The sequence below is a fragment of the Hyperoodon ampullatus genome (genome assembly GCF_949752795.1).
Source record: "Hyperoodon ampullatus genome assembly, chromosome: 4".
NCBI classification, from domain to species: domain Eukaryota; kingdom Metazoa; phylum Chordata; class Mammalia; order Artiodactyla; family Ziphiidae; genus Hyperoodon; species Hyperoodon ampullatus.
In genome coordinates this window covers 83,642,095-83,660,859 of record NC_136917.1, presented here as the reverse complement: position 1 = coordinate 83,660,859, position 18,765 = coordinate 83,642,095, and the positions used below count along the sequence as shown (strand labels likewise).

Sequence of the window (18,765 nt, the reverse complement as noted above, 5' to 3'; positions counted from 1 at the left end):
CAAAACACAAAAGACCCCAAATAGCCAAAGCAGTCTTGAGAAGGAAGAATAAAGCTGGAGGTATCACATTCCATAGTTTCAAGCTATACTACAGAGCTACAGTAATCAAAACAATATGGTACTGGCACAAAAACAGACATATAGATCAATGGAACGGAACAGAAAGCCTAGAAGTGAACCCACACTTATATGGAGAATTAATCTATGACAAAGGAGGCAGGAAAATATACAATGGGGCAAAGACAGCTTCTTCAATAAATAGTGTTTGTAAAACTGGACAGCTACATGCAAAAGAATCAAACTGGACTACTTTCTCACATCATACACAAAAATAAACTCAAAATGGATTAAAGATGTAAATGTAAGACCTGAAACCATAAAACTCTTAGAAGAAAACAAACAGTGGGCCCTTTGACATCAGTCTTAGCTATATATTTTTTGGATCTGTCTCCTCAGGCAAGGGAAACAAAAGCAAAATAAACAAATGGGACGACATCAAACTAAAAAGCTTTTGCACGGAAAGGAAACTGTCAAAAAAGTGAAAAGACAGCTTACTGAATTGGAGAAAATATTTGCAAACAATATATCCAATAAGGAGTTAATATCCAAGGTACACAAAAAAGTCATACAACCTAATGGCAAAAAAACAAACATCCTGATTTAAAAATGGGAAGAGGACCTGAATAGACATTTCTCCAAAGAAGGCAAACTGATGGCCAATGGATACATGAAAAGATGCGCTATATCACTAATCATAAGGAAAATGCAAATCAAAAACACAGTGAGAAACCACCTCATACTTGTCAGAATTGCTATCATCAAAAGGCAACAAATAACAAATGTTTGTGAGAACATGGAGAAAAGGGAACCCTCATACACTTTTGGTGGGAATGTAAATTGATTCCGCCACTATGGGCAACAGTATGGGGGTTTCTTGAAAATTTAAATGTAGAACTGCCGTATAATCCAGCAATTTCACTTCTGGGTTTACCTGAAGAAATCAAAAACACTAATTTGAAAAGATATATGCACTCCAGTGTTCATTGCATCATTATTTACAATAGCCAAGATGTAGAAGCAGCCTGAGTGTTCATTGATAGACGAATGGATAAAGATGCAGTGTGTATATACACAGTAGAATACTGCTCAGCCATAAAATAAAAGAAGCCTTGCTATTTGTGACAAAATGGATGGATCTAGAGGGTACTATAGTAAGAGCAATGAGTCAGACAGGGAAAGACAAATACCTGTGGAATCTAGAAACAGAACAAACTGATAAGCCAAAATGAAGGCAGACTTGTAGATACAAAGGACAAATGGATGGTTGCCAGAGGGAGGAGGCCAAATTGGTGAAGGGATTAAGAGGTACAGACCTCCAGTTATGTAATAAATAATCACTGGGATGTAATATACAGCACAAGGAATATGGTCAATAATATCATAGTAACCGTATAGGAAAAGATGATTGTTAAACTTACTGTGTGATCATTTCATAATGTATACACATGTCAAATCCTTATGTAGTACACTTGAAACTAACATAATATTGTATGCATACTATATTTCAATTAAAAAAATAAAACATAAAACCTTACTAAAGAAAATAAGAAAAAATTTTAAAAAGCTTTGGCTATTGTTATTTTAATTTTATATATCTTCTGCATTAGTTGTGAGAGTAATGATGTAGGTGAAAATTGCTTTTTAAAGTGAAAGAACTGTGGGATTTTTAACCAAAGTAAGTTTTTTTGATGAATTTATTAGATGCACTTCATATAAACTGTTATCTTTATTAAAATAATAATTTTGTCTTAAAGATATTTTACAGTCCTATAAGAAAAGAACCTTAAATTAATTTAAAAGGTACAATTAAAAAATTGTTTTCCAAAGCAATTCATTTAATACTGAAATCCCTTTCTTTGTAATTGAGGCAAAACTTAAAGAGGGAACTATGGGCTAATAAAATTGTTCCCATGTGAGCAAAGCTAATAAAAGATGAAAACTGTGACTGTGTCCCACTGAGAAAGACAAGGCACCTTATTAAAAACACACACACACACACACAAAACTGTGAATTATTTTTGCAGAAGTCAACGAAAGGTTCCGTTGTCCTTGAGCACGTATTCCGTCACATAAACCTTGTGGAGATCGATTACTTTGGGCTGCGTTACTGTGACAGAAACCATCAGACGGTGAGTACAATGACTTCATATTAAATTTTTCTTGTATAAATTTCACTGTATCTCTGGCTTTTCCTGATCTTTAGGTTTTTGTAACTGAAAATGACTGAAAAACTTAAACATGTTTTCCATTGCTAATTTCTTTGCAATTTTTCCACTTCTGCCGAAAGTTGTAGAGTTGTAGGATTCATAGCTTATGTGTGTGCAGATTTCTTTGTAGGTGGCTTACATAGTTTCTGTTTTTTCGCAGCCATATTATAGAGAGTACTTTCCCTTTGTGCTGTTAGGAGGACTGAATTAGCCATTTAATGTGTGTTAGGAGCCAAGTGGCTAGTCTCTTGAAGTGATAGGCATTATTGCTTTTTAAGAAAGTAAATGGTTAAAGAGTATTTAAAGAAATACAGTGTAAAAAGGTGCCGATCTAAGTTTTATAAGTTGGACGAGCAATTATAAAATAAGGGGTTTTCATTCATGAGCTTCATGGAATAAGAGTAATAAAGGCAACCAAGTTTTTGGTGTAGGATGTCATTTGTTCATGAGGATTTAACTCAAGAATTCCTGACTGGTTGGATGGTAGAGAGGTACTAAGAAAGTTACCACCTTGGTTAGTATAGATTCTATTCGGTAAGACTGAAATGCTGTCTCTTGGTGATGAAGAGAGGAAAGACTTTGGAGGTGATGATTTTGAGGTACAAAAGTATATTCATTAATGTGACTTTTGGTTTAAAAGTCTAAGACAGATCTTAACCTCAGATAGACAGTCTTATTTATGCTTATAATGCTTATATGCTTACCTTAAAAATACCGTATTTGACATATCTTTTATTTTTTATACTGTTAAAATAGGTTTCCTCCTCTTTCTTCCTCAGTTGTCCCAGCCTTCACTGGGTCATCTGGGTCTGGGGTCTGTTCACTGAGATGCATGATTGTCTAAGTGGGCCTTTTCTGTCCTGTTCCCAAGAATGTGCTAGGATGAGAAGAGGCGGACAAGTGGAATGCTATTGATGGTGGTAACTTGTGATTTTTCTTGAGCTTGTTCCATAACCTGTTTTGTTTCACATGAGCATTTCACAAAGTAGGAATAAAAGATTGGGTGTGTTGGTTAGCTTTCCATAGGAAGGAATTGCTTTCTAAAGACGAGTGGTCATTAATGCGTAATGCAAAGAAAGGGAACGGACATACTCAGAAGTTCACTGAATTCTGTCTTGTACAGGCCATAAGTCAATATAGCAGAACTGTAAATCTGTACTGAGAGATTAAATTGAAGGCTATAGAAGATATCTTGCATTACATTCATATTTTTGAAATCGCATTTTTCCTAGCAGAGAGAAATTCAGTTTCCTGATCTTATCTAGTATGTCAGACCTTGCCTGGAAAGATCGACTGTCTTGCTAAAATTATATAGACCTTATCTGTCCTTTTTTTTTTTTTTTTTACATTCCAAAGAAAAAGATGTGAAAAGCTAGAGAATTTTAAACAATGGCTCATATCATTGCAAAAGAATTAGCAGTTGGTATTGGCAGTTTATTTAAAGTTTTCTAGGGCTTATTCAGAACAGAGTTTCTTTTCTGTTACCTTTATTCCTAAGGATTCACATTTGTGATACAGGTCTTAGGAGAAAATAAATTACACAGTTAGAAGGAGAAAACTGTAAAGTCATGCTTTTTATGTGGTAAAAACATCAGATGTGTAAATCACATGAAAAACTATTTTTTTGCCTCCTGAATTTATTTCTTTCTAGTAAACTCAGATAAAATAAAGGTGATTTGTAAACGTGACTTAGTCTTTGTACGTTCAAATGTATTCTTTTATTTTCCTTTTAATTGTAGAAAGCTATGAGAATAAGTTCATGAAAATTTACTCTGACTTTAGGTAACCATTTCTTCAAGGCCTATCATTTCTGCAGGGCTGGGAGAGTGTGTCTGGGTAAGAACGCATGGTTCCATTCCTGATTTTCTCCTCTTGGGTTCTGAGGCAGAAGTTGGGATCTCCCTCAGGAAGAAGTGCAGGCAGCCTTTTTAACTCTGGAAGGGCAACCTCCCCAACTGTAAGTTTCTGAGGAGATTGTTAGTAAACCTAACTTCATATTTCCCTATTCACTCTCTATATCCCATAGTTACTTATGGTAAATAAGAATAACTCTTACGTTAGAATAGCACAGGGCATGGGGAAAAGTCCTTGTCCTAAAAGTAGAGGAATGATTTCTGTGAATATGCCTGAATTACTGTCCATTAGATGGGATTTTGTTTATTGCTTTACTCTTACTGTACCCGAAAGTTTATTTTAATGGGGAATGCCTGTGTAACAATCTTTAGTGTAATTAAGATCTACATAGAGAAGACTTTGAGGCCCTAATGGGCACCACTTAGATCAACTCTTGAAGCAAATAAAAAGAGATAGTGGGAAGAGGAGCTGGGGATAAAATGGAAGAAGGATGACAAGGAAAAAGAGATGGCTACATCAGTGAAAAGCTCTCCCTCCTCCTCCCTCCATCAGCAGTGGATCATGCCTTGGGGCCATGCCTGAACTTTGGCTGGGGGTGGGGGAATAGACTGGGCAGCCTGCAGCACTGCTAGTCAGCCTGGTGTGGTTGAAGTATAAGCATGCATGTGTAACTGAGTTAGACTGGCAGTGGCTGCAGAGCTGGCAAGGAAGGATTAGGGAGGGCTTTATGCCCACCTCAGAGAATTAGTGTGTGTTGCATGAGAAGATGGGCAGCTACCCTGGAGAATTAGGGCGCAACATGCCTGATGAATATGTCCCTAGGACATGTGGACCCCCACATGGCAGGGAGCTTGTTGTCTGTCCTGGAGAATGGGGGTTACCAAGAGGCCTCAATCCAGGTGTATCAGCCATCACCATTGTTGTCATCAATGTATCAGGAACTGTTGAACATTTTCTTGTGTTCATCACATGCTCAGGACAACTGTACAAGTTAAATATTATTATCCTACCATCAGAGATGAAGAAACGGAATCTAAAAAGATTAAACAGTTTCTCCAAAGTCACATAACTAGCAAGTATTAAGATCAGAATTCAAACCCAGTCTTCATGTCTCCAAGACTTTTCAACCACTGTAATATCCTGACTTGAATGTGCGTAAGATAAAGAGGTTTTGCATACTTTGGGCACTAAAGAACTCTCTTTTGGGCTTCCCTGGTGGCACAGTGGTTAAGAATCCACCTGCCAATGCAGGGGACATGGGTTCAAGCCCTGGTCTGGGAAGATCCCACATGCCGTGGAGTAACTAAGCCCGTGCGCCACAACTACTGAGCCTGTGCTCTAGAGCCTGCAAGCCACAACTACTGAGCCTGCGAGCCACAACTACTGAAGCCCGGGTGCCTAGAGCCCGTGTTGCACAACAAGAGAAGCCACTGCAGTGAGAAGCCTGTGCACCACAACAAAGAGTGGCCCCCACTCTCCACAACTAGAGAAAGCCCACGCACAGCAACGAAGACCCAACAGAGACAAAAATAAATAAATAAAATAAATAAATTTAAAAAAAGAACTCTCTATGCAATTTACATATTAATGTTTGTTGAGAAGAGTTAAATGGTAATTTCCAATAAGCAAACTTCTCAGATTAACCTGCGGCAAGAGAGCTCATTTAGGCCTTTGTGTGTTGCTGCATTCATGTGGTCGTTCAGCTGTTATTTAATGAATACCTAATATATGCAGGCCATGTTCTGGAGCTTTCTATGTTTTTCATGTAGTCTGAGGAATTCTGAGGAAAGGGAATTTACTGCCTGGAATATTAAATGAAAAAATAAAGATTTTATGTACATTCCATGGACCCAAGTCCTGGGAAATTCATGTAGCAAACGCATTGATTTAGGTGTTATGTATGTGTAAAGAGTAACAGCTGGACAGAAATAAATCTTGTTAAAGCTAACATCTCTCTAAGGGTACAGCTGACTTGATTTGGAACACCCTGGGCATCATAATTTCTTAACTTCACTTCTCAGGATGAGTCTGTAAAAGAATCTCTGGAAAATAAAAACAGTTCTTTGTGAAGACATGGTTACTGAAACTGAATTAACACAGTGCCGCCTGCATTACCTCAGGCTTTTTTTTAGAAAGCACCCTCTTAAGGATGAACCATGGGGGAGACTTCCCTGGCGGTCCAGTGGTTAAGACTTTGCCTTCCAATGCAGTGGGTGTGGGTTCGATCCCTGGTTGGGGATCCCACATGCCTCGTGGCCAAAAAACCAAAACATAAAACAGAAGTAATATTGTAACAAATTCAATAAAGACTTTAAAAAAATGGTCCACATCAAAAAAAAATCTTTAAAAAAAAAAAGATGCACTGTGGGCTTCATGTACTTGCAGTTTCTTTCCTTAATGACAGCAATAGTGAAAGCACTTAGCCTGGGCCTAGAACCTCCGTTCTGTTCTGCTCTGGCCTGTGTCATCAGGTTCGTTCTTAATCCAGACTGGTCTGTGCGGGGTATGTCTCTTTTATATCTGGGCCGTGGTTCAACTTACAGAAAGTTTCCAGCCGTGATGGAAGGTGTCTGTGAGGCCATCTGTCATAAGGGTTACAAGAACACACCAGCTTTGTCGAATGACCCTGCCACTTACTGGCTGTAAATATTTTAAATTCTCTTAAAGTACTGACCCTTAATCTAGAACAGCAGAACTGCTGGGAGAGTGGGCTGCGTCCAGTGTGTTCTAGGCCTGCCTATCACCAGTTGAGTGGCCGTTCATTGGGAACACCTTCCTGTTTTCCACATGGCGTGTGACCAGGAGCTTAGCTTGGTGTGTCTTTACTTTGAATGGGTACCAGCTCTCTCTGCTCAGTGTCTTAATCCCCAGCATCTGTGAATATGTCACCTTATATGGCAACAGGGACTTTGCAGGTGTGACTAAATTAAGGATCTTGTGATGGGGAGATTATCCAGGTGTGACCAATATAATTACATGAGTTCTTATACATGAAAGAGGAGGCAGGAGAGTCAGAGGAGATGTGACCGTTGGATGCAGAGGTCAAAGTCATGTATTCGCTGGAAGGAGGCCTTGATGCCAGGAAGCCAGGTAGCCTCTAGAAGTTGGAAAGGGCAAGGCAAGGGTTCTCCCCTGGTTCCCCCAGAAGGAGCACAGCTCTGCCTACACTTAGGTTTTTAAGCCCAGTATCTTAGTCAGTTTGGGCTGCCTTAACAAATTACCACAGACTGGGTGGTTTAAACAAACAACATTGATTTCTCACAGTTCTAGAGGCTGAAAGTCTGAAAGCAGGGTGCCAGCGTGGTTGAGTTCTGGTGAGGGTCCTTTTCCAGGTTGTGGACAGCTGACTTCTTGTAACTTCACATGGTAAAAGAGTTCTTACAAGAGCACTAATCCCATTCCTGCTTGACCTAAGCACCTCCCAAAGGCCCTACCTCCAAATACCATCACATTGGGATTAGGGCTTTAACATGTAAACTCCCGGCAGTGCCAGACACAAACATTCAGTCTGTTATACCTACTGAGACCATTTTGGACTTTTGGCCTTCGGAATTGTCAGATAATAAATTTCTGTTGTTTTAAGCCACCAAGTTTATGGTCATTTGTTGCAGCAGCAGAAAGAAACCAATACAGATGGTTACTGTGGGAAGCATTTTATCTTGCTTGCTCAGTGGAAACTTGAGGGCCTTCTTGTTTGGTTTCACCATGTTAGGCAGAAACCTGAGATACAGTTACTTTCGTGGGTAATAATAGCATATAACCTTCTGCAGATGCTCAGGATTTCTGTGATTAGGGCTACATGTGTATCTGCAGATGTCTGTGAGTAATATTAGTTGCTGCTTCAAGATTATCTAGATTCCTTATTATGAAGGAGGGATGGTAAGATCTGTTAATGATAGGCAGAGAATTGAAATTACGATACAGGCCTATTCCCTTTAATAATTGGGTGAATTTGAAATTACTCTGAAGCTGGAAGGAACATGAGATGCCTTTGGGTGTTCAGAAGTTATTATAAGTGGAATGTGTGTGGTAGAACAGACAACTGCCTTTGGAGTCACAAGATAGGTCTGAGTCCTATGTCTGCTTCTAAGAATGGTCAAGTCATTTCATTTTTCTGAATATTGAGAATAATGCCTTCCCTGACCCAACATTCAGGATTGCTGTAGGACCAAATTAGAGACCACACATATACTATAAGGTGTTAAACATTTTGAAGGCCTTTCCTGTTGAAACTAGGATGGAGGAAAATATTGCTGGTGATACATATTTTTAAAAGGTGGAATAGAGGAAAGAAGGAAACAGTCTGGGGGAAAGAAGAGAGAAAATCAAATAGGCTTTGGACTCTGAAACAGCTTTGGAGATTTTTGAAGATGAGTTTTGTTGATATTGAAAGCAGTAATAAGAATAAATGTGATATCTCAATACTACTTCTGGTTTTAAAATTAGTGGTTATAATCACATCTCGTTTTAATGTTAGCACTTGAGGTGTCTTTACAAATTACTCCTTCAAATGCAGATTCTATCCAGGTAGAGCTTTTCTCAGAATATGGCATTCAACCTGCTGAATCTGCTGTCCTATGACTTCAGAAGTCAAAGAAGGAGGGAGACAGGTAGCATACAGATTCAGTCAGCATGTGAATGTCCTCTTCCCCAGTGAACTCTTCTTTGCTTCACCAAGACAATAAAAGAAATCAGATGGAAGCCCCCTAACTCCTTAACCCTTCTCACACACTTAGTTGCTTCTTACCCATCCTTTCCTCTCCTCTCAGTGGAAGAGCCCCAGTGCCTCTCCCCTGGATTTTATCACCTCTCATTTCTTCTGCATCTTCAGCCCTCTCCCCGCTCTGTTCCCTTTCTTCTGTCAAGGTTTGGGCGTGTTTAAATCTCTCACATTTAAAACCACCCTTCCCGCACTCCCATGCGATCCTTTGTCTACTGCCATATTGACTCCCTCTGTGTCACACCTAAACTCCAGAAAGCTTTGTCTAAATTCATCACCTCCACTTCTCAAATCTAATTCATCCTTTTTTTAAAAAAAAAAATTTATTTATTTATTTAGGCTGCTCTGGGTCTTAGTTGCAGCACGCAAACTCTTAGTTGCGGCATGCATGTGGGATCTAGCTCCCCGACCAGGGATTGAACCTGGGCCCCCTGCATTGGGAGTGCAGAGTCTTACCCTCTGGACCACCAGGGAAGTCCCCATCAAATCTCATTCATTCTTAAACTTCTTACAGTTCAGCTTTGATGCCCATCATACACTGAAACGGTCCTCAGGGTCGTCACTAGTTGCTACATCCAAGTGACACTTTCAGCCCTTATCTTCCTTTCTGTTGTTGCATTGACCCTTGTTCTTAAAATCTTCTCATTTTGCTCTTCTGACAACACGTTCTCCTTTTTTTTCTCTTTTCAAGTTTTCTTCTGGTTATTCCTATTCAATCTTCTTTATGATCACTTTTCCTTGGCCTTTTCCTAAAAATGTTGATATGATTTTGTCCATGGTTTTCTTATGTTCTGACTGAATATAGGCTCACACACTTAATGCTACTTCTTCTGGCACTATTTTTTTCTGAAATAATTTCCTTAAAAAAAAAAAAAAACTAAACTCTGTATATATTTGTATCCTCCCCACCACCCCCAAATGCTCTGAGGATTATTGAGCAAAAATGATCCCATCCATTGAGCACTAGCAGGCAGGCGCTGCCATGAGTAATGGTATTCTTCTTTGCATTACGATTTGTTGTATTTTGCAGTGTGAGTGTGAGATTTCACTTTCTGTAACTTTAGCTTCTGGCAAATGCCTGTAATGACTGATAAAATGTGTGTAAGTGATCACACAAGTCCTATTGCAAAGAGAGAAATGAAATTTGTCATGTTGGATTATTACAAATTGAAACTTTTATAGCCAAGACATGGAAACAACCTAAGTGTCATCAGTGGATGAATGGGTAAAGATGTGAGATATATGTATGTATAAATAAAGTAATGGAATGTTATTTAACCATATAAAGAAGGAAATCCTGCCATTTTCAACAACATAGATGGATCTTGAGAACATTAGGATAAGTGAAATAAGTCAGACAGAGAAAGGCAAAGACTGTATGATCTCACTTATATGTGGAATCTATAAAAGCCACACTCATGGATGCAGATAACAGATTAGTGGTTACCAGAAGTGGGAGGTGGGGGATATGGGTGAAGGTGGTCAAAAGGTAAAATCTTCCAGTTATGAGATGAGTTCTGGGAATGTAATGTACAGCATGGTGACTATAGTTAACAATGCTCTTTGTATATTTGAAAGTTTCTGAGAGACTAGATATTGAAAGTTCACATCACAAGGAAAAAAGACTGTGTGAGGTGATGGATGTTAACTAAACTTAATTGTGGTGATCATTTCACAATATATACATATATCAAATCATTATGTTGTATGTCTTCGACTAATACAGTGTTTTTTTAAACAAATTTCAATGAAGTATAGTTGATTTACAGTGTTGTATTAATTTCTGCTGTACAACAAATTAACTCAGTCATAAGTATATATATATTTTTCCATTCTGGTTTAGCACAGGGTACTGAATATAGTTCCTTGTGCTACACAGTAAGACCTTGTTGTTTATTCATCCTATATATACTGGTTTTATCTGCTAATCCCAAACTCCCAATTCTTCCCTCCCCGACCCCGCTCCCTCTTGGCAACCACAAGTCTGTTCTCTATGTCTGTGACTCTGTTTCTGTTTCGTTGATATGTTCATTTGTGTTGTATTTTAGATTCCACATATAAGTGATGTTATATGGTATTTGTCTTTCTGACTTATTTCACTTAGTATGATAATCTCTAGGTCCATCCATGTTGCTGCAAATGGCAGTTTCATTCTTTTTTATGGCTGAGTAATATTCCATTATATATATATATGTGTATATATATATATACACATATATATATATATGCCATATCTTCTTTATCCATTCATCTGTTGATGGACATTTAGGTTGTTTCTATGTCATGACTATTGTGAGTAGTGCTGCTATGAACATAGGGGTGCATGTATCTTTTTGAATTATAGTTCTGTCTGGGTATATGTCCAGGAGTGGGACTACTGGATCATACGGCAACTCTATTTTTAGTTTTTTGAGGAACCTCCATACTATTTTCCATAGTGGCTATGCCAATTTACAATCCCACCAACAGTGTAGGAGGGTTCCCTTTTCTCCATATCCTCTCCAGCATTTGTTATTTGTAGACTTTTTAATGATGGCCATTCTGACTGGTGTGAGATGGTACCTCATTGTAGTTTTGATTTGCATTTCTCTAATAGTTAGCAATGATGAGCACCTTTTCATATGCCTATTGGCCATCTGTATATCTTCTTTGGAGAAATGTCTATTTAGACCTTTTGCCCATTTTTCAGTTGGGTTGTTTGTTTTTTTGTTATTGAGTTGTATGAGCTGTTTGTGTATTTTGGACATTAAGCGCTTGTCTGTCGCACCATTTGCAAATATTTTCTCCCGGTCTGTAGGTTGTCTTTTCATTTTGTTTATGGTTTCCTTTGCTGTAGAGAAGCTTGTAAGTTTGATTAGGTCCCCTTTGTTTATTTTTGCTTTTATTTCTATGGCCTTGGGAGACTGACCTAAGAAAACATTGGTATGATTTATGTCAGAGAATGTTTTGCCTATGTTCTCTTGTAGGAGTTTTATGATGTCATGTCTTATGTTTAAGTCTTTAAGCCATTTTGAGTTTATTTTTGTTTATGGTGTGGGGGTGTGTTCTAACTTCATTGATTTACATGCGACTCTCCAGCTTTCCCAACACCACTTGCTGAAGAGATTATCTTTTCCCCATTGTATATTCTTGACTCCTTTGTCAAAGATTAACTCTCCATAGGTGTCTGGGTTTATTTTTGGGCTCTCTATTCTGTTCCATTGATCCATGTGTCTGTTTTTGTGCCAGTACCACACTGTTTAGATTACTGTAGCTTTGTAGTATTGTCCATAATCTGGGAGGGTTATGCCTACTGCTTTGTTCTTTGTCCTAAGGATTGCTTTGGCAATTCTGGGTCTTTTATGATTCCATATAAATTTTAGGATTATTTTTTCTAGTTCTGTGAAAAATGTCTCAGGTAATTTGATAGGGATCGTATTATATCTGTAGATTGCTTTGGGTAGGATGGCCATTTTAACAATATTAATTCTTCCAGTTCAGGAGCATGGGATATCTTTCCGTTTCTTTGAATCACCTTCACTTTCCTTTATTAATGTTTTGTAGTTCTCAGCATGTAAGTCTTTCACCTCCTTGGTGAGGTTTATTCCTAAGTATTTTATTTCATTGTTGCAGTTTTAAAAGGGATTGTTTGTTTGCATTCCCTTTCTCATATTTCATTGCTAGTGTAAAGAAATGCAACCGATTTCTGTATGTTAATCTTGTATCTTGCTACTTTGCTTCTAGTGGTTTTAGTGTGGAGTCTTTAGGGTTTTCTATATTTAGTATCCTGTCATCTGCATATAATGACAATTTTACCTCTTCCTTACCAATTTGAATACCTTTTATTTCTTTTTCTTGTCTGATTGCTGTAGCTAGAACTTCCAATACTATGTTGAAGAGAAGTAGTGAGAGTGGGCATACTTGTCTTGTTCCAGATTTTAGGAAGGCTTTCAGCTTTTCACTGTTAAGTATTATATTGGCTGTAGGTTTGTCATAGTAGCTTTTATTATGTTGAGATATGTTTCCTCTATACCCACTTTGGTAGGAATTTTTATCATGAATGTATGTTGAATTTTATTGAATGCTTTCTCTTTTCCTTTCTTTTTTTTTTTTTTTTTTTTGGCTGCATCGTGTGACATGTGGGATCTTAGTTCCCCAACCAGGGATTGAACCTGTGCCCCATGCATTGGAAGCGCAGAGTCTTAACCACTGGACCACCAGAGAAGTCCCTACTTTTTCTGCATTTGTTGATACGATCATGTGGTTTCTGTCTTTTCTTTTATTGATGCGGTATGTAACATTGATTTGCATATGTTGAACCATCCTTGTGATCCTGAGATGAATCCAACTTGGCTGTGGTGTTATATGTCAATTATATCTCAATAAAACTGGGAGGAAGAGCCTTTACTATCTAAGCATCTTCAGGTATCTGGCAAAGATCAAGAAGCAGAAAGGTCTTCTTCGGTAGCCCTTTGACCATCATAAACAGTGCAGCAGCCTGGGAGGACTGATGACAAAACATCAAGGGTACCTGGAAAAAAAACCACAAAAAAAAAATGGCTGGAGGCTCTTCATGAGTCCAGGGGCCTGGAAGGGAATGCCAGAAGCATCTTCATAGGGACCCCCAGCAGTGAATCTTCTCATTTTCTGCTGTTGATTATATCACTCTTCCTACATAATCTCATCTGCTCCATGGTTTAGATTACTATCTAAAAAGCTCAGTTGACCCTCAAATTTGTATCACCAACCCAGACATCTCAAGACATCATACTGTGTACAGACTCTCTGGATTCATACAACTCTATACTTGGGAGAGGTGTGTGGCATTGGGTGAGTCTTCTCATTTGTCCAGGCCTCAGTGTCCCCATTTATGATGTGGGGATAATAATAGTATCAGCTTCAGAGGGTGGTAGTGAAGGGTAAAGGAGTCTATAAACACCCAGACTAGTGCTTTAAATGGTGTGGTCAGTGCAGTATAAGTGTTTGCTCTTATTCTGTACTTGGATATTCTTAAGGTTCCTCCAACACAACATATTCAAAACTGAAGTCATCATCTCTCCCTCCAGATGTGCTCTTTTTTTTTTTTTTAATATTCTTGACAGTAGTGATTTTCCAGAATTAAAGAAAAAAAACTATGTACCTGTGTATAATTTTAGGTTGAGAATAAAAATTTTATCCTAAGTTTAAATAGATGCAAAACTTTGGTTTATCATGAGTACCAACATTGCAAAATCTGTCACATTACTCTTAAATGTATCTTAAATGTATACTCTTAAATGCATCTCTATATCATAGCAATTTTGGTACTCATCATCAATGTTTAAAAAGTAGACGTGAACAAGTTCTACATTAAAAGTCAGAATTGTCTTTGTTCCTTTTATCTTCTTCGTATTCTACTTTCTTCATAGAATTTTCTCTTATTATATTTTTATTAATAAAATATATTTATCCATAACAATATTTTATATAGAAATTGAAAGTTTAAAAGTTTATTTCATGAGACCTTAAGGCTTTATTATTGAGCCATAAGAATAGTTATTATTACCAAGGTTTTCAATTAAAACAGCAAAATATTATGCATTTTAATAACTCTTAAACATAAAAAGTGAACATTTATTGGAAGTGCATCTCAATGAAGTAATGGGCTGCTTCTTCTCAGTTAGTTCATGTACCCCTGAATGATTATAATATATTCCTGGAGTGAGATAGGGCTCAGCATCAATTTTATTCCTATTTCTTGTCTTTATAAGGATGAGCACTGAGTAACCTTATCTACTAAAGGAGTTAGATTGAAAAGGAAGGAGTTTTGATAAAGGAAGATCACTTAATTCCTTGAACGCTCCTGAGTTATACGCCAAAAAAATCACATAGTGATCTGTCATCTAAAATTATTTTCAGTAATCTTTCAGATATCTCCAAGGCTCTGTAGTCATCACCAACCCCTCTCAATCTGCTCTGAGAGCAGAGATTTCTCAGACCACTCATTGCATTCTCCTTCAGTTTAGTTTGAAAGCAGTGAAATCAAAAGTGCCTGAGTGGAGAACAATTTGTTAATCATTATAGTAATTCAGTTTCAGAATTTCTGGGAGATGTATTCAAAATGCTTTACCAAAATTTATCAAAACAGTATTAATTATGCTTTTTCTCTTTTACTTAGAAGCATCTGATGTAATCTACTTTGGTTATACAGGATTAGGAAAATTTTAAATTGTTAATTTTAATGAACATTTGCCAGTACATGATTTTTGGTAAAATGCTTTTATCTATAGTTATGTATTTTATATTTTTATCAGAATTGTGGAGCTGTAGATTTAGTTAATCCAGTTTATGGAAAATGTCCAACATATTACTTTGGCAAAGCCAGTTACTGTCAAACCGCTGAGCTAAACCAGTGTACATTCTGTCATTTGTCAATTTAAATAAAAATGTTAACATGTATTCTGTGACGAGTACTTCACTTTGGAATTTGATTTCTGAGATGGGTAGACAGATAAGGCACAGTGTTTTGTCACTTAGATGAGATAGGCTTACTAGGGCTTTGATTTGTTTTATTCTGTGGGACTCTTCCTCATGAGCTAGGCATATTTTTATATATTTTGATAGTAGCTGGACAATGGAAGTTGCAAGATCATTAAACAAACTCCTTTTGCTGCCTTGTTCTATAATATACCTGAATTCCCAACAACCCAGCCAAGGACCAAAATACCATGTTTCTTTCATTTTGCCTAGTCCTCACCAGAAAGACGTGTAAGGTAGGGAAAGACAGAAAGCCCTGTTCTTCTGGTTTAGGGTGTTTTATTTAAGGCAACTTTGCTGACACTGGTATTTAAAAATGTTTCTATCTTTCTGCTGGGGAATTGTCTACATCCTGGGGCAGAGCGCCCTAGAGTTTAAAAGGGTGAGAGGTGCCTTCCTGCTGTAAATGGGAAAAGAGGGTTGTGAAAGGGGAGGGCAGAGGGGAGAGCTGGCAGGACCTCTCATCAGGTCTGTGCTCACGTAGATCAGGTCTAGAAAGAGTATGTGTGTAAAGAGGGTAAATCCTGAGAGTTCTCATCACAAGGAGAACCATTTGTTTCTTTTCTTTTTATTGTGTGTATATGAGAAGATGGATGTTAGCTGAACCTATTGTGGTGATCATTTCACAATATAGGTAAATTATACCATTGTGCTGAATGCCTTAAACTTACACAGTGATGCCAATTATTTCTCAGTAAAAGTGGGAAGAAAAATGTATATGGAAGTTGAGAATCTGGGAATTAAGTCCCTTAAAACTATCTGTTGTCTTTGTACCCTTTAGGAAGTCCTCATGGTTGCATCCCTGAGGTGCCTGCCCCTCTGTCTGAATACCTTAGTGAATGCCGCCACTCACGCTAGGGTGTCATCCTTAACTCTACTGTCTCTCCTCCTCAGAGCTAACCCATCACCAGGTCCTGTCAGTTCTACTCCTTTATAACTAGCATGACTAGTGTAATTCATCATCTAACCCAGGGTACTTTTGAGAGTGAAGAGTCACTGTTCGTAACTAAGCTAGGGCAGCAGTTGTCAGCAGGACTTATGGTTACCTCTTACCCTCCCAGCCCTGAATCCTGGTTGAGGTGCTTCCTGGTGGCTCAGTGGTTAAGAATCCGCCTGCCAACGCAGGGGACTCGGGTTCAAGCCCTGGTCTCGGAAGATCCCACATGCCGCGGAGCAACTAAACCCGAGCGCCACAACTACTGAGCCTGTGCTCTAGAGCCCGTGAGCCACAACTACTGAGCCCACGTGCTGCAACTACTGAAGCCTGCGTACCTAGAGCCTGTGCTCCACAACAAGAGAAGCCACTGCAATGAGAAGCCTGCGCACCGCAACGAAGAGTAGCCCCCGCTCGACTCAACTAAAGAAAGCCCGCGTGCAATGAAGACCTAATGCAGCCACAAATAAATAAATAAATAAATAACTTTATTAAAAAAAAAAATCTAGCACGGGAGCCTGGATTTCTGCAAAAGCTTTCCGACTGGTCTTCCTGTCTTTGCTTTTGCTCTCTTCCATGTTTTGCCGCCGGCAGTTGCGGTTTTCTTTCAGAAAGACTACTTTAAGGATGTCTCCTCTGTGGCTTCAGATTCTTTAATGGGTCCCAAAGGAAAAATTCAGGAATTCCTTAACAAGAATTACAAGGTCCTTCAAGAAATGTGGCCCTTGGTTGCTCTAGAGCTTTTCTTGCATGGTCATTCTTCAGTCCCCCACCAATCATCCTCCCCCCAAACCCACACTCCAGGTACATGAAAGCTACACTCAACTACCTGCAGCTCCTTACCTGAACTGTAGTATCTCCGTGATATACCTGCTGCTTCCCTGGCCTGAATACCCTCCTCGTCTTCCGCGCCTCATTTTTACCTGTTGATCCTGCTCTTCCTTACCACCTGATTGAGCAGTCTCTGATATTAGTCTCCTCCCGAAGCTTTCTCTCACCCCACAAGTGCCCTAGGCTACCCCCTGTCGTCACACACTGCAAGTCCCACATTGTATTTTTCTCTTAAATAATATCCCCCACTAGATTGGAAACTCCTTGAGGGGAGGGGGGAGGGCTTATGTCCTGTTTCTCACTCTGTTACCACCTCTGCCACTGCCAACTAAGTGATCTCTCACCTAGACAAATGACAGGCCAGAGAGAGGTCAGGCCTTGACAAGAATGCTTCTGCCTTGCCTTTCTGTGTCTGTTTGCTGCCTCCTTTCCCTGCTGTTCTTTGAATTTATTGCTTTGGTTCTCTTAAGAAAGACCTCTGCTGCTGTTTATTTTAACCAGACTTCGGAGATATATATATCTATATATGTATGTGTGTATTTATTTTTTTTAAAGCTTTACTGAGATGTTAGGAAGTTACGTTGGAAGTATCTGGAATTGCAAGAAATTGCAGATACATGCTATCCTTAGTGCGCTGGCAGCTAGTGGGTGCTGTTGAGAGTATTCCTCTCTAGTAAGAGGTAGCGTAGTGTGTGGTAGAAGGAAATGTATGAGGATTTGAGTTCAGGTAATGACACCGGCGGCTGTATGGTTGTGGGTCCTGTGGTTTTTAAAAATTTGTTCATAATAAACTATTCTTAATAAGACAGGTTTTCCTCTTTCTCTATAGCTGTTGAACAGTTTCTATTAAGAAAGGAAGTGATGGTGCTTTTCTGGAGCTGGTTTCCATTCAGAGTGGGTCTGATCTCTTCTGAGCCCAGTCATGTGCTGCATAGTGAGAATTCAGGAGCTGGCCTGCTGGAAAGAACCCCAGGAAGTGCTGAGAGAGGAGCCTGTCCACCTGCCAGCTGCTCCTGCTTTCCTCCCTGCTCTAGCCCTTAGGGAGAAGCAGAGCTTGCTCTGATTGTTTGTTGTGTGTGTTGATTTTGCCATGGTTTCAAAAATGCTTTTGAAGGACCTAGATTTGTCTAGAGTTGGCTCCATGGTGTATCTTGAACCTAACCCTCTTGTAGTTCTTTTTTCTCTCTTCCTTTTCCTTCAGATGGTTGATCATAATAGGCACAAATGTGTCTTCCATGGGTCATGTATAATAAAACATTTTACCCTTCAGCTTTCATAAATTTGTCTTCCAGCTTCAGCGAGTTGAGGCACTGAATTCTATATTTCTTCATTAATGGCACCAGTGTCTTTTTTTTTTTAAACCAAAAATAGATTAAAAGGAGAAACACTTGGACATGCTAAAGGTACAAAATACTTTAAAACAAAACTATCTGGAATGGTACAAACTTCCCTGTATATACATATCCACATATATTTGCATATATAACAAAGTATGCAGGTATGCTAAGTGTTCTTCTTGTCAATAAAACAGGTTTTCTGTGACCAGTTTCTGTGACCCACACCTGCTTAGCTGTATAAGTGCATGAGAAGAATATTGCTGATTTCCTTACCATGAAGATGTTATTAGATTATCCTTCTACCTGGTTAACTCAGAATGAGCTATA

General features: G+C 38.7%; 1 protein-coding gene across 1 annotated transcript in view; it reads left to right on the top strand.

Moving 5' to 3' along the window:
• The window catches only part of EPB41L4A (erythrocyte membrane protein band 4.1 like 4A), a gene marked incomplete at both ends in the record, with an annotated part of 179,736 nt that overhangs the window by 29,958 nt on the left and 131,013 nt on the right, over positions 1 to 18,765 (top strand). Inside the window, one exon of the mRNA XM_079701588.1 lies at positions 2,085 to 2,189. Coding sequence (XP_079557714.1) covers positions 2,085 to 2,189 — 105 coding nt within the window. The remainder of the gene's footprint in view (positions 1 to 2,084; positions 2,190 to 18,765) is intronic.